The following is a 14,886-nucleotide window of genomic DNA, read 5'->3' as shown; positions in this document are numbered from 1 at the left end:
GCCGCCCCGCTCGATGCTGTGGGCGGCCGCCGCGGGGATGACGCAGGCGACGGGCGGGCAGGCGGGGGGTGGGAGGAGGAGGAGGAGCCCGTGATGGCCGGTGCCGCCGCCGTCGCGCTGTCCCTCGCTGCGTTGCCGGCCGCCGCCGCCGCTCCTCCGCTGCCAGCTCCCGGCCGCCGCGCCGCCGCCATGGCCGAGGAGGAGACCTCCAGCGAAGGGTGAGTGGAACGGGCCCGGGGAGAGCCTCGTCCTCCCCACAGGTGCTCCTCGGTGGGGGGAGGGCGCCCCTAGGGGCGTCCCGGCCGTACCCCGCCGCTACGGGCTTTGCTTGCCGCCTCCTCCCGCCGCTGGCCTGTCTCGCCGCCGCCCCTGCGAGCGGCGGCCGGTCCTGCGGCGCGGGGGTCGCGGCCGGGTGGGCTGCGGCCTCCCCGCCCCGCAGCGCCGCCGCTGCTGCCGCCCCGCCTGTCCTCTGTGCTCCTGCATCGCCTCCCGTGGGCTCTGTGGGCCGTCTGCCATGTTGTGCTGCCGCGCAGACCGCCTTCCCGCCGGGCCTTCCTCCCGTCCGCACGGATGCCCGGGCGGGCTCCCGGAGGCGTTGGCAGCAGCTCCCGTGCGAGCCCCGGGCCTCTGCCCTTCACCGCCTGCTCAGGAGCTGCGCAGTGCCCGGCCCCGCCGCTGTAATGGCATACCTGCCCACAGGGGTACAGACACATTTCGCTATCTTTACTCTGGCGTGTGGACACACTCTTTATTGTCACCCCAGAGTCCAGTATGCACGCGTCTGTATATGCTGTCATCCCATGCTTTTGTGTGCTTTTGCAATTTACCTGTATATACAAATACCCTACCTTCTCATTCCATCTGTTCTGTATGTTCGCTTAGGTGTAGAGCAGACAGGAAGGCTCTCTGCCACTGTGTCATCATTCTTCTGTGTAATGCTTGATGCAAGTAGGAGATGAGAGCACATCTCTCAATTACAAACATATATTCTCTAACTTTTCCCTTTTCTAGTACTGTGTGCCTGCTAACCTTTTCTTTACTTTTGCTATCTCAAGGCATTCACATCTTCCAAAATAACTCCTCAGGCATAAATTATCCTGCCCCCCCATTCTTAACATACATCCCTATTACTTGTTTGTAACTACTGACACTCTCAATATATGTCTTCATTATATCTATTCTGCCTGAAATTATGTAGTTCCACACTATAACCTTTTGTCTGTGTACATTCAAATAGTTCCATAATAATGAAGTTGTTAATCAGTGGTCTGCTCTTCTTCACATATTCTTTACTCGTGTATGCCTTCTCATACCTTGTCTTTCAGTATATATTTCCCATTGTACGCTTCAGCTTCCAGTACAGACCTGTTCTTATACCCTTCCATTGCCCTCAAATATATTGTCTGCCCTCCTTTATCCCACTATAGAATAATACAGTCATCCTATCTCTGAGTCTGCTCACCAGACATACTTAATGTATCTGCTGGTCCCAGTTTGTTCCATCATATTTTATGGTTCCAGTAAAAAAAAAAAAACTTATCAGAAGATAGCTGGCTGTGCTCTAGTCATACATGTGCTTTATCCTGTCCATCGGATGTGTAAATGTGCTTTGTAGACACTGTTTACATGAATTTTTCCTGTTTCTCCATCCTTTAAACATCAGGTGATGTATCTCATTGCTGATTGCCTGGTCCTCAAAAGCTCGTTTCTTGCCTTTTCTTCTCCATCTCCCTTCTCTCGTAATTACGTCTTGTGTTATTTTGAGAAATTCCGCTTAAGATTCTTTAGCTACTTGCAAGAAAATCCTGCTGTGCATTCATGACTTTGTATCAAGGAAGTTACTATTTGCATGTTGTCATGTTATGTGTCTGTTCTGTTATCTTTCAAAACTACCTGCATTCTCGGTCTCGTTCTCTTTTTAGTCCTTTTTCCAATTTCTGGCTTTGGTATTCCATCTTACATATTTTGCTGCTCCGCCAGCTCAATCCATCTTTTCCAAACTCCCTGTTATGCCTTTATCACCATATATACACAGCATTCTCTTTCCAAGTATAAATTTCAAAGGCTTCCCTTTCAAAGCACTGTGCAATTTCATCTACTCTGTAACTCTGTGCTCTCCTCCTTTCCTCAAACTTAAAATAGCTTTTCAAAATAATCTCTCCCCCTGCCCCTTCTGCAACATTACCCATTTGAAACTACAGTCCCTTTCTTGGTTCTGTGTTCTTTCTGACCCATTCACATACATAAAATACACACCATTTGCAAAGCCTCTTGTTATTAATGGGTTTTCTAAGTAAGAGTCTTAAAATAGCTCTGCCTCAACCTGTTTGGTTTGTATGTTCATTCAGTGCGTTAGCCTGCACTATATTAGCTGCCTGGTTTGATCACACGGAGTGCTGAGTGCTGCTGAGACGGTGCCAAGTGCTCTCAACTTCAGTAGCCTGTCAGGACTGCAGGATCGTAACGCTAGATGATCTGGACATCGTGTTAGGAATCACAGGCTAAATTTTTAAAAGGATTATGGCAAGTTCCTCATCATGGTTTACTCAGCTGGATAGCTTTTAAAGGGGGTTGATTTTCAGGATGTTGTCAGTGTTCCGGTTCTGAACAATTCGGTCATTTGATGTGAAATCTTTCAGAGTAAGCCCCCTCAATTCACTAAAAACTTCTAAGAACAAAATCTCATCCTTCTTTTCCATGAATTCAGAAATTACATGAGCTAACAATTTCCAAACCTCTTCACAGCCTTGGACCTTCACTGCATAAATTTTAGATGTACACTTCTTCCTGTGAGGCAAACAGCCTAGCATAAGCCTTTTACCAGTGTTGAATTCGCTTACACCCGCTCTGGATTCAGCAGGACTGCTTATGTCTTGTAATGTAACTTATAATAGCAGCTACTAAATGCATGTGTATATATATGGAAAAAAATCCCCAAACCGGAATGCTGGGTTTTCCCCCTCTGAGATAAGTGGAATAGCTTTCATTAAAACAAAAATTTAAAGGGATCTGCATTTACAAGCCTACATCAAATTGCTTGTAAGTGGCCTGTAGTCTCACAAAATAATGGCTTGGAGTAATAGGTAAAAACATACACCGCAACACCGATAATCACAAGTATTTTTGTATTATCCTTCAAGCTTGTTTGTATTACAGAATTCTTTTTATATGAAGTGAGATGTTTGACTAATAAAAGAGAAATAGTCTATTAGGAGTAATAGAGCCTATGTCTGCCTGTGAGTAGGTCAGTTCACAGGGATATAGTAGTGGTATGTTAAAACACAATATTACAGCATGAAGGAATGCTCGAAATTTTTGCTTGATTTTTTTTTTTTTTTGCTCATTACACCTGGCTTTTAAAGCAAACTGTGGGTAGACTGCTGAAAGCGGGGTGCTGCTTACTTTTCTTTGTGAAAGGAGACTATTTCTAAGGGCCTTTCCTATAGCACAGGCGACAGCAGGGCTTGGACCTACTACTTGCATTTTTAAAGAGTGAGTGAGACATAAATGCACATGTGGGAAAAGGTTAAAGGACGTTTCCTTCCTCTTTTCTGATTCTGTCCTTTTCACTGGCAGGGTTGTGTCAGTCATAGCTTCAGTGTTTAATGCCTTTTGCATTACATTTGTGTGCTCATCTGAAAGTATATGTATGATCAAGTTTTCAAGCATTTATAGGATTGTTTCAAACAGTTTTTCTGTCCTTGTATAATTTGGAAAGGGAAAGTCTGGGCTGATCAGGAAGATCTCTCTTTTCCCCAAACATAGTCTCAAGGGAGAGAGGGAAAGATGGCAAAATATAATAGGTGCTATCTTCTCGTTCCAGTGGCAGAAGAAAGATGGTCATGGCCCTGTCCCTGGACAAGGAAGAATCTCATCTAAATGCCCCCATGAGAGGCTTGATAAAACAGTGTAGGAGACAGAATAGTAATGTTCAGCTTTTCCTGGCTGACAACCATAGGCAAACATTATAGAAAAAGGTTAAAAAAAAATACAGTGAGTATATAGTAGATGATCTGTTCAGCTCTTTTTACTTGGTTTTGACTACTCTTTGGATCCCCTTGCTTATGGGTATTCTTTGATTTAGGCTTAGCACAGAGATTAGACTTTCCTGTTAATTTTTTTCATTTGCTTCACCCATTTCACACTGGTCCTCCATGGTTATACGTGATGTACTTACCTTTGTGAACGGGATTTTTACATTTCAGGTAGACCTGTTTATACATTTACCTACAACTCTTCAAGCTCCCTCAGCTTAGCAGGAAATCAGATGACAGAATTGCTGGCAAAGAGTCACTGAAGGACCACAGCCTTCATCAGAATCTGTTCATTAGGTGACAGTGAGGCCCCTGGACTATCCTTCACAGTTTGAAAACAAAGTAAAATTAGGGCATCCCATACATTTAATTCATAATTCAGCAATTACATTTGTGATTTTTTCCAGATAATTCTTTAGTTCTTTGTAGTTCTTTATGGTTCATAAGGGAGACTGCCCTAGGAAGCATCCAGAGATTTGAATGCCACAGGTCTAGGCTGAGGTCTTCTCCTCCACTCTTTCTGAAACAACTTCTTATATTAGACAATAGGAGGAAAGGCCACATCGACATGTTCCAGTGAGCTGCAGGAAGGTCTCTCCCTCTCTTCGAGCAGCAGGGCATCCTCTCAGATGCTCCTTTCCAGTGACCTGTGGTAACACTGGTTGCTGCCTTCAGTGAAGCAGCATTCAGATGCGTGGTTTCCACCGCCACCACTGGGCTTGCAGGTGATCCCATGCTATGTGTGCTTTGTGCTTCGTGTATGCAGTAGATAGACATAGTTTTTTACAGATACCGTCACTTGAGAACAAACACTTCCGGTGTCTGGCCTGAGAGTTTTCACTGCATCCTGTAGAAGATCTTGCTGTCCTTCAGTAATTACCTGACCAAGTCATCTGCTATGACAGGAATCCCCCATTAAAAAAAATCTGACTAGATTTATCAGCCATCTGGCTCAAGTCTTTAAAGAAAAATATGAGAAGCAGGGGGAGGAGGACAGTAATTATATAGTAGCTTTTAATTTACATTTAGGAAGTTACTGGTGGGGGGTGAGGCAGGTTAAAGAGGCAGCATTAGAAAGTCCACTACTAATTGTGTGGGTCAAGTGGAAACTTTCCAAGTATCAAGCAAATACTCTGCTACAGAAGTTGTCAAAGTCGGATTAGGGTACCTGTGAGTGAGGAAAGGCTGTAGCCCCAGTGGGAATTAAAGTGGAGTCATAAATCCAGAGAGGCGACTAGCTGTGGGGTTGCCATAGTGTTGGTGACTATGGGTCATTGGACGATGCAAACTTTAGCCAGTGTTGCCTGCATTTGGGTATATTCAAAGTTTTTTAGAGCCTACTAGGGGGCTGGTAGGCCCAGATAGAGACCTACCCCTCTACACTACCTAGTGTCTGTTCCAGGAGGATTCCTGACTTTTCTGAACGTTTATGGGAGAATCTGAACAACTTTGTCAACTGATAAACTATTAAAGTGTCTTTTCTCTCTTACATAGCAATTTAAGATTGCTTGTTGAGGAAATGTTGATTCTCATGTTTCATAACCTTTGAGTGTTTACTTGCAGCTCTGACATTCTTTCAGGATAGGTTTTTGTACATGATTTATATTTACAGACAGAGAGAAGAGGGCATGGGAGGAAAGGTGAGTGTCTGCATTTGCATTGGCTCTGAAGGATCCAGATGAGAAGCTGAACAGCAGGAGAGAGGTCACTGGAGAAGAGAGATTTATGAGTCAGTGAAGCTGTGTAAGGGAATGAGGTCAGTCTAGAATAAGGTTAAGAGGGTAAAAGAGGAGGATTTTAAGTGACACCAAGAAAACATGGTGAGGAAAGGCAGAGGAGGAAGGTGCTCTGAGTTGTAATAGAAAGCTCAGGATCATAGGAGACAACAGAAAGGAGGGGAAGATACAGGTGTAAAAATGCATTCTGTAACAAAAGATGCAAGAGCACCTATTGCCATTGAGAAAGTCGGCTCATATATTGAAGGGAGGAAGAGAAGGGTATGGCAATGAGGAAAAAAAAAGAAATGTGGGTTAAGTGCTAGCAGACTACTGTAGAATTTTTTTCTTGATTAGATTTAGTAAGTGTCATATTGACACTAAAGGCTTATTAATTATATCATACCGTTCCATAAGGGGACACTTGATGCAATGGCTTTTTAGACCCATTTAACTTCTTAACTATTTTTAAGACTACTTACACTTCCTTGACATCTAAAGCATTTGTAGTGTAGGCATGTACACAAAACAGTCTCTTACGAAAAGGGTTGTGTGTTTCTTAGGTTTTCCAAGAAGTGGAAATGAGACTAGGTAACCCAAAACATTGAATACCAGTTCCTGAAGTTTGACATAGGTAACTGTTAGTCACCGTAGGTGACTGTGATAAAGGAACACAATGTAGATGCTGTTCTAATGATCTGTAGTAAAACAACCCATCTTCATTGTGTATTCACACTCAAGTATGAGTGCAGTTTGTGTATAGTGTGTTTGGAGCTAAGGGAAATAATAATGTACTTTAGATAGTCTTTTATCTGTGTACTTATATGGCTCCTTATGGCAAAATGAAAACATCCATCTCCTGTTTAAGTTGTGACCTGAATTGTGCATAATACACTGTGGAATATAAACAAAAGATAAGCGAGGTGGAGTGTGGATGGGCAGTGGTGCAGACTTATGAGAGGTGCCTGTTACTTGTATGTTTTGTTCTTGTCCTGTTTGATGGAACTTGGGGACAGTGTGAAATGCAGGCTTCTGTCATGGTAGGTATGAGAAGGCTGACAAACAAGGTTTCAGCAAGGTTGAGGTTATGCAATATCTGAAGGGCAGCAGAAGTGCATCACTAGGTGGATGAATAAAAGGAAAGTAGTGGAAAGTTATGTAACATCTGAAGGGCACCAAGAGGAAATTTTATTTTTCTTTAATTATGCTTTTCTTCATAAATTCTTAACGCAATGCGCAATGTGTTGTTTGTAAAAACACTTAACAGCTTGGCAATGCCAGGTTCTATCAGATGTGAGTTTAGAGGCAGAGGGATGTAGGTCCTCAGTGGTACCTAACCTGTGTGTTACACACGTGATCTCTGTCACAAAGTTGAGTAGTTTTAGTGGGACTGTGCAGCTCCCCCCTTTCCTCTCCCCTGCATCTGCATCTTTATTTCTGTATTCTTCCATACTTGGTCTGTAGTTGCTAGTATGACTTTTTCTCTAGATTGTGTTTGATTTTTAGCTCTTAAATCAAAACATAAAATAACAGGTCCTTAGAAGAGATGGAAGGAAGTAACTGAGGGCTTGCTTAGCTGGTTACTATTAGCAGTTAGTGGACCATAAATATTTTAAGGGGAAATGCCTGTATGTTAGAGAGTGTGGTGTGAGTTAGGAACAATGTTTCTGAAAGCTTATTAGAATTAATTAGTTCTCTGGTCTGTAGTATATTTGTGGCCTGACTTTAACCTGGCTGTGGAGACTTTGTGGTATATTGAAGGACAGTAGGACGCTGCCCTCGTTTGTGGATTTGGAACCTATATGGCAGTGAACAGTAATAGGAATAAGTAATAGCTGTATGACCACATGCATGGTTTCTTCGTTATTGCACACATGCTTAATGGTTTCTTGCATTGGGTGCTAACACAGCTACTTTGTAAGCAGTATGAGTGTTACAGGTGGCAGGCTTGGGTGACAGACCAGGGATAAACTTAATTCTTGTGGTATGTACTGAAAAAGCACGTGCCCTGAAATGGACACCTTTGGGTATAGCTAGGAAGAGGATGGAAGAAATGACAAAAATGTATAAAAAGAATACACATGAATTAAAAAAAATGAAAGGCAGTACTGGGGAATAGAGAAGAAAATGAGGAGGGGGCCACAGTAATGCAAGGTATACAGCAAGGTGTACCGATAGCTGAGGTTCAGCGTGAGAGGAAGCAAAGTTGTAGGTCATCTCCACTGCCTGAATGCTCAGGTTGCTCAAATGAATTTAAATAACATGGTAAACTTCGGTATCACTAAAATAGCCAGAAAATGCTCACTGGTTATGGATTCACATTCATTATTTACATTTTCAAGTTACTTTTGATAAGCGATAGTCCTGTGTAGCACTGTTAATATAGACAGTAACAAAATTTGCATCTGAATTTTTACATTAATTCTGATGTTGAATGTTCTGAATACAGAGTTCAAGATGCAGTAAGTACATGAGGAATGCATTTGTTTTACCTCTGCCCTAGTGTAGCAATATTCTGCAATAACCTGTCACAGGCTTTTTGTTGGAATGGGGCTGATGTACATTACACTTCCTAGAAATATTATGCAGAGGTTTTCAAAACATTCTATTTTAATGTTACTGAAGTATCCAAGAGTTTTACAACATCTAATTGCATGGAACATCTTGGCTCGAAACTCATCTAAACAGAACTTTATAGGCAGGGTTATAATGTCATCTGGGGAAAAATATTGGCTTCCTTTTTAACCCATTCACAGCAATTTCATACATTTTTTTGGCCCCTCATGAAAATAGTAAACAGACATTTGTTAAAGGATTGAGGTTTTCTGTTCCCATACCATATTCCTAATTCTTGGGTTTGGGTCTTGCCTCTTTAATATGCTCCTCATGGTCTTTTCCTGAGGATTACAACATTTTTGGTCTTTTCATGTAATGGTCATGAAGTGGAACATGGAATATTTTTCTTCGCCTGATGTTTGTCTGTGACTGCCAGAGCCTGATTTTTGTTCTGGGAACATTTTGTTCAAATTGTTGTTGTTGTTACTAGATCTGACTTCTACTGTACATGCAGCAGCTCTACCCCTGGATGTACAGCCTTTGCAATAACAGTTACTGTACATAGATTGTGTATACTTGAATGATTCTGACTGTATTCATTATTCTCAGAAAACTGAAGCACCGAGGAACATGCTGCACTTTGAGGACAGGAATGAAGGGCTACAAGGACTCCTAAAATTGGTTATGCTCTTACAGTTCTCATGAAACCATATCCTGAACCTTGTTTCTGAGACATCCCTGTCCAGTTAAATCCAGACTGACTGAGGTCATGATTATATGTTACTGTCTGTCAGTGGCAGCTCTGACTTAAAAAGCTTGCCATCCTCCACCTTGCCTCACTAGTCTTTTTTTTTTTTTTTTTTTTCCACCTTGTAAACCCAATAGGTCTGCCGGTTAACTGTTTAACTTCTCTATGGCTGGGTCTCCATAATTATCCTGTTTAAAACATAGTTTCTTTTAAAGCTGAATCATTTCACAAATCTGATAGAGAGAGCAGCTGCTAAATAGTTGAATTGGCAAAATGGAGGGAAGAGTAACCTCTTAGATCTGATCTGATCTGACCTGCTGGTAGTGAGGATGGCCTGAGATTCAGGCATTACATCACCCAGTTTACTGCAGACTGGCTCCAGCAGGAATAAAAATGCAGAAGAAGGGTGCTTCTCACAGTTGGACTAACACACAGACTTCTCTGTGTGTTTTATCTTTCTTATTTTAAAAATTGGCTTTCCTTGACTTAACAGACTGACACGGAATATTAACTGCAGTCACCTACTTCTGTCAAAGGTTTGAGTCTAATATATATTTATTTGCTGCATCTTGTTCTCAGTTAGATGCAGAGCGTGTTGCTTTACATAATAAACATTTTTCTAATTTCCTAAACTTTCCCAATTTAATTAGGAAATTTGAGCCCTATTTCATGCTAATCAGTAATGCATTCTGTCATTTTCAATTAAATGTGCTTTGCTTTGTAGTTTTTACTTCATTTTATAATTAATAAAATCTCACTGTTATATGCTTATATATTCTTTGAACAGACAGGGAGCGTTTATCTTGGTCTTTAAGGATGTATTTTATTTACTTCTTTACATTAAAACTTTCTCCACCCCAACTTTCCCTCTCATAGCAAGATTTCTGCATTAAACTAGTACCAAGCTTGAATGTGTAATTTTAATGGATTTTAAATTATTACATTAGTTGAAATGCTAAAGAGACTGCTGACTTGTCTGGAACCATATAGAGAACTTGAACCTGTTCATAAAATTAAATCCATCCTCATTTTAGTGACATCCTAATTTTAGTGGTACTACCTTACGCATTTTAAATTTCGTGTCACTAAGTATGAGCCAGCCATGTGCGCTCACAGCCCAGAAAGCCAACCATAACCTGGGCTGCGTCAAGAGAAGTGTGGCCAGCAGGTGGAGGGAGGGGATTCTCCCCCTCTACTCTGCTCTCATGAGACCCCACCTGCAGCACTGTGTTCAGCTCTGGGCCCCCCAACATGAGAAAGACATGGACCTGCTGGAGCAGGTCCAGAGGAGGCAACGAAGATGATCAGGGGGCTGAAGCACCTCGCTTATGAAGACAGGCTGAGAGAGTTGGAGAAGGGAAGGCTCCAGGGAGACCTTATAGAGGCCTTCCAGTACTTAAAGGGGCCTACAGGAAAGATTGGGAGGGACTCTTTATCAGGGAGTGTAGGGATAGGATGAGGGGTGATGGTTCTAAACTGAGGGAGGGTAGATTTAGGTGAGATATAAGGAAGAAATTCTTTACTGTGAGGGTCATGAGACACTGGCACAGGTTTCCCAGAGAAGCTGTGGCTGCCCCCTCCCTGGCAGTGTTCAAGGCCAGGTTGGACGGGGCTTTGAGCAACCTGGTCTAGTGGAAGGTGTCCCTGCCCATGGCAGGGGGTTGAAACTAGATGGTTGTTAAGGTCTCTTCCAACCCAAACCATTCTATTATCTTTCTTTTTACAAAAAGAAAACTTAAACGTGGAATCTTTGAGTAATGGAGAAATCCATTTGGCTTAGCTGCTTGCTGTATCAAAAAGTATGAAATAAATCTGGCAACTGACAACCCAAATTCTATCATTTTTATACTGATTGTACGTATGGGCATTACACGTGAAATTACGAAGGCACATAACTAGTGGAATTTAACCTCTATATTCGTTTGTGGCCATGTAGTAACATAAACCATTGTGCACATCCATGCTAAAAGAAGCAATAATCAGTAGGGCAGAGCATGCCGTAGGATGCTCCCTTGCATCTTCTATTTGGGGTCAGTTACACTTTCCACAGCCACCTGAAAAATTTTGAAGTACTGGAGGCCAGAAAATCAGAGGCCAGCAGGTGGGGAGCTGTTGACCTTCTGGGCATTCAGAGAAGTCACTCTCTCTGCCAGCAGACCTCCACACTTCTTGTAACATGTCTGGAGCAGGAGACCAGAAGCTAAGGGAAAGCCCCAGAGACACCCACTGAATGGCATTAGATATGGAGAAAGTCATGGTGTTTGTATGAGCCTGGAAGATTAGTGGGGCCATCAGTAGCCTATGCTGATGACTAATAAATAATGAAAACAAAAGGGGCAGAGACATAAACATCTGACAACATGGAGCTGCAGCTGCTATGCACAGGGGTCAAGCCGTCCATCAGGACCTAACACGTTGGCTGGTTGGAGGAAGTGTCCTGTTTCCCTGGGTCCAAGCATAAGAAAGAATAAAAATAAATAAAAATAAATTATTTAAAAATAAATTATTACTGTCTTTAGACATCTAAGGAGTAAAGAATAGTTGAATATTGTGTAAAATGTAGCTAAGGATAATACTGCTTTTCCTTAGCTGCTTGAATAATCTGAATCAAGAACTTGCTGTCACAGCACAGCTTAAATTGCCTGAGGGCAACTTTCAAAAAACTGAGAATCAAGTAGAGGCAGAGGCATAGCAAACCTGACCCACCCATCCACCTCCTCTAATTAGGTCAAATTGGATGAAGAACATGGCAAATAGGTAACTCGGGTACTACCATTCTGTCAGTTAGATTAATCCTATTTAGCTTGGTGAGAATTGATTACATGCAAGACAACTGATGGATCTGTAGCCGGTTACAAATTTGACATACACCACAAAAAGCTCATGAAAGCTCAGATGATACTGAACAATTGAAAACATCTCTTGTAACACTGAGGTATGCACTCAAACAGCTGAATAGTCTTATTTGATTTCTGGCTTGTAATGTGGATTTAAAAACTTAAGCTCTACCATGTAAAGATGTTCAACAAATGTTCAGCAGAAGTTGCTTATAACTATCCAGGAGTTAAAGATATACATACATGGAGCTTCATTCTCTCACTTTTCAAGCTTACAAAATCATAGAATGGTTTGGGTTGGAAGAGACCTTAACAACCATCTAGTTTCAACCCCCTGCCATGGGCAGGGACACCTTCCACTTTCTGGGCTGTGAACGCACATGGCTGGCTCATACTTTTCCATCCACTAGTACTCCCATGTCCTTCTCCGCAGGGCTGCTCTCAATCCACTCATCGCCCAGCCTGTCTTTGTGCTTGGGATTGCCCCGACCCATGTGCAGAACCTTGCACTTGGCCTTGTTGAACTTCATGAGGTTTGCACGGTCCCACCTCTCAACCCTGTCCAGGTCCCTCTGGATGGCACATCCCTTCCCTCCAGCATGTCGACTGCACCACACAGCTTGGTGTTGTCGACAGACTTGCTGAGGGTGTCCTCAATCCCACTGTCCATGTCACTGACAAAGATGTTAAACAGCGCCGGTCCCAACACTGACCCCTGAGGAACGACACTCGTCACTGCTCTCCACTTGGACATTGAGCCATTGACCACAACTCTTTGAGTGCGACCATCCAGCCAATTCCTTATCCACCAAGCCGTCCATCTGTCAGATCCATGTCTCTCCAATTTAAAGACAAGGATGTCTTGTGGGACAGTGTCAAAAGCTTTGTACAAATCCAGTTGCTCTTCCCTTACCCACCAATGCTGTAAGCTCACTGCAGAAGGCCACCAAATTTATCAGGTATGATCTGTCCTTAGTGAAGCCATGTTGGCCACCACCAATCACCTCCTTATTTCCCATGTGCCCTATAGTTTCCAGGAGGATCTGCTCCATGATCTTGCTGGGCACAGAGGTGAGACTGTCTGGCCTGTAGTTCCCTGGGTCTTCCTTTTTTTTCCTTCTTAAAAATAGAGGTTATGTTTCCCCTTTCCAATAAGCAGGAACTTTGCTGGACTGCCACGACTTCTCGAATAGCATGGATAGTGGCTGAGCCACTTCATCCACCAGTGCCCTCAGGACTTGTGGATGCATCTCATCAGGTCCCATGGACTTGTGCCACTTCAGGGTCCTTAGATGGTCTCAAACCTGATCTTCTCTTACAGTGGGTGGTTCTTCTTTCTCCCAGTCCCCACCTTGGCCTTCTGCATCTTGGGCGGGGTTGCTGGAGCACTTACCAGTGAAGACTGAGGCAAAAAAGTTGTTGAGTACCTCAGCTTTCTCCACATCCTTGGTAACAAGGTCCCCTGTTACCTTCCAAGATTTTCCCTAGTCTTCCTTTTATCACCAACATACCTATAGAAGCTTCTCTTGTTGCCCTGGACGTCCCTGGCCAGATGTAATTCTCTCAGTGCTTTGGCCTGATCCCTGGCTGCTTGGACAATTTCTCTATATCCCTCCCAGGCTACCTGTCTTTGCTTCCACCCTCTGTAGGCTTCTTTTTTGTGTTGGAGTTTGTCCAGGAGTCCTTGTTCATGCATGCTTGCCTCCTGGTGTTTTTGCCTGATTTCCTCTTTGTCAGGATGCATCACTCCTGATCTTGGAGGAGGTGATCTTGAATATCAACCAACTTTCTTGGACCGCTCTTCCCTCCAGGGCTTTATCCCATGTTATTCTACCGAGCAGACCCCTGAAGAGGCCAAAGTCTGCTCTCCTGAATTCCAGGGCAGTGAGCTTGCTGTGCGCCCTCCTCGCTGCCCTAAGGATCTCTAACTCCACCATTCCATGGTCACTTCAGCCAAGGCTGCCCTTGAGCTCCACGTTCCCCACCAGCCCCTCCTTGTCGGTGAGAACAAGGTCCAGCATGGCACCTCTCCTCGTTGGCTGCTCTGTCACTTGGAGAAGGAAGTTATCATCAACACATCCCCGGAACCTCGTGGATTGCTTATGCATTGCTGTGTTGTCCCTCCAACAGATATTGGGGTTACTGAAGTCCCCCATGAGGACCAGGGCTAGTGAATGTGAGGCTGCTCCTATCTGTCTATAGAGGGCCTCACCCGCTTGGTCTTCCTGGTCGGGTGGCCTGTAGCAGACCCCCACTATAACATCACCTGTCCCTGCCTTACCTTTAATCCTGACCCATAAACTCCTGTTTGGCTCCTCATCCATCCCCAGGCAGAGCTCCATGCACTCCACCTGGTCATTGACATAGAGGGTGACAGCCCCTCCTCGTCTCCCCTGCCTGTCCTTCCTAAAGAGCCTGTATGGATGGAAACAGTGTCTGGGAAGTGGTGGGTGATGAGAGCAGAGCGTGGTCTGCCTCTTCTGGCAGTGGGTTGCTCACAGTGTGAAGCTACTGCTGGAATCTTTAGTTTTCTTTCATATTTTATCTCCATTTCTGGTGAGCACACTGTCTTGAAAGGTCCATTGCTTTGTTTTTGACATTACATAGCTCTTTTAACTTTATATCACAGAAATAAAAATGATAGGCCATGAAAGCAATTGACATTCTTGTGTGCAAGAAGACACATTTAGCACAGATGTACAAAAGAAATGATACAGCCACACTCCAGTCTTCCAAAGCTGTCAGAGAAATGATTCAAATAGATTAAATAGTTTGTTCTGCACATGTGGGAAACATCTAGCGATGTGGTAAACCATCTTGGGAAGGAATGGGGGGGAAAACCAAAGGATTAAGTTGAATATAGTAACTAAATATTTTCTTTCTAAAATAACTTTTTCTAGAAAGTGATTGCTTTTTTTGACAGAAAGCTTCTTCTCTTGCTCTTCTAGTTCAGCAAGTACAGAATGACTGAATGGCAAACATAATTTTTATTTTAA

At 43.3% G+C, this 14,886-nt stretch overlaps 1 protein-coding gene across 2 annotated transcripts in view; it reads left to right on the top strand.

Moving 5' to 3' along the window:
• The first annotated feature begins 70 nt into the window (after positions 1 to 70).
• The window catches only part of ABHD5 (abhydrolase domain containing 5, lysophosphatidic acid acyltransferase), a 30,624-nt gene continuing 15,808 nt past the window's right edge, over positions 71 to 14,886 (top strand). For both annotated transcript variants that reach the window (XM_074839522.1, XM_074839513.1), the window contains exon 1: positions 71 to 218. In XM_074839522.1, the coding sequence (XP_074695623.1) occupies positions 94 to 218 (125 nt within the window). In that variant the 5' untranslated portion in view covers positions 71 to 93. The remainder of the gene's footprint in view (positions 219 to 14,886) is intronic.

The sequence above is a fragment of the Strix aluco genome, chromosome 1 (assembly GCF_031877795.1).
Source record: "Strix aluco isolate bStrAlu1 chromosome 1, bStrAlu1.hap1, whole genome shotgun sequence".
In the NCBI taxonomy this organism is placed as follows: domain Eukaryota; kingdom Metazoa; phylum Chordata; class Aves; order Strigiformes; family Strigidae; genus Strix; species Strix aluco.
The sequence above is the reverse complement of the archived record's forward strand: the minus strand, read 5'-3'. Positions and strand labels throughout refer to the sequence as shown.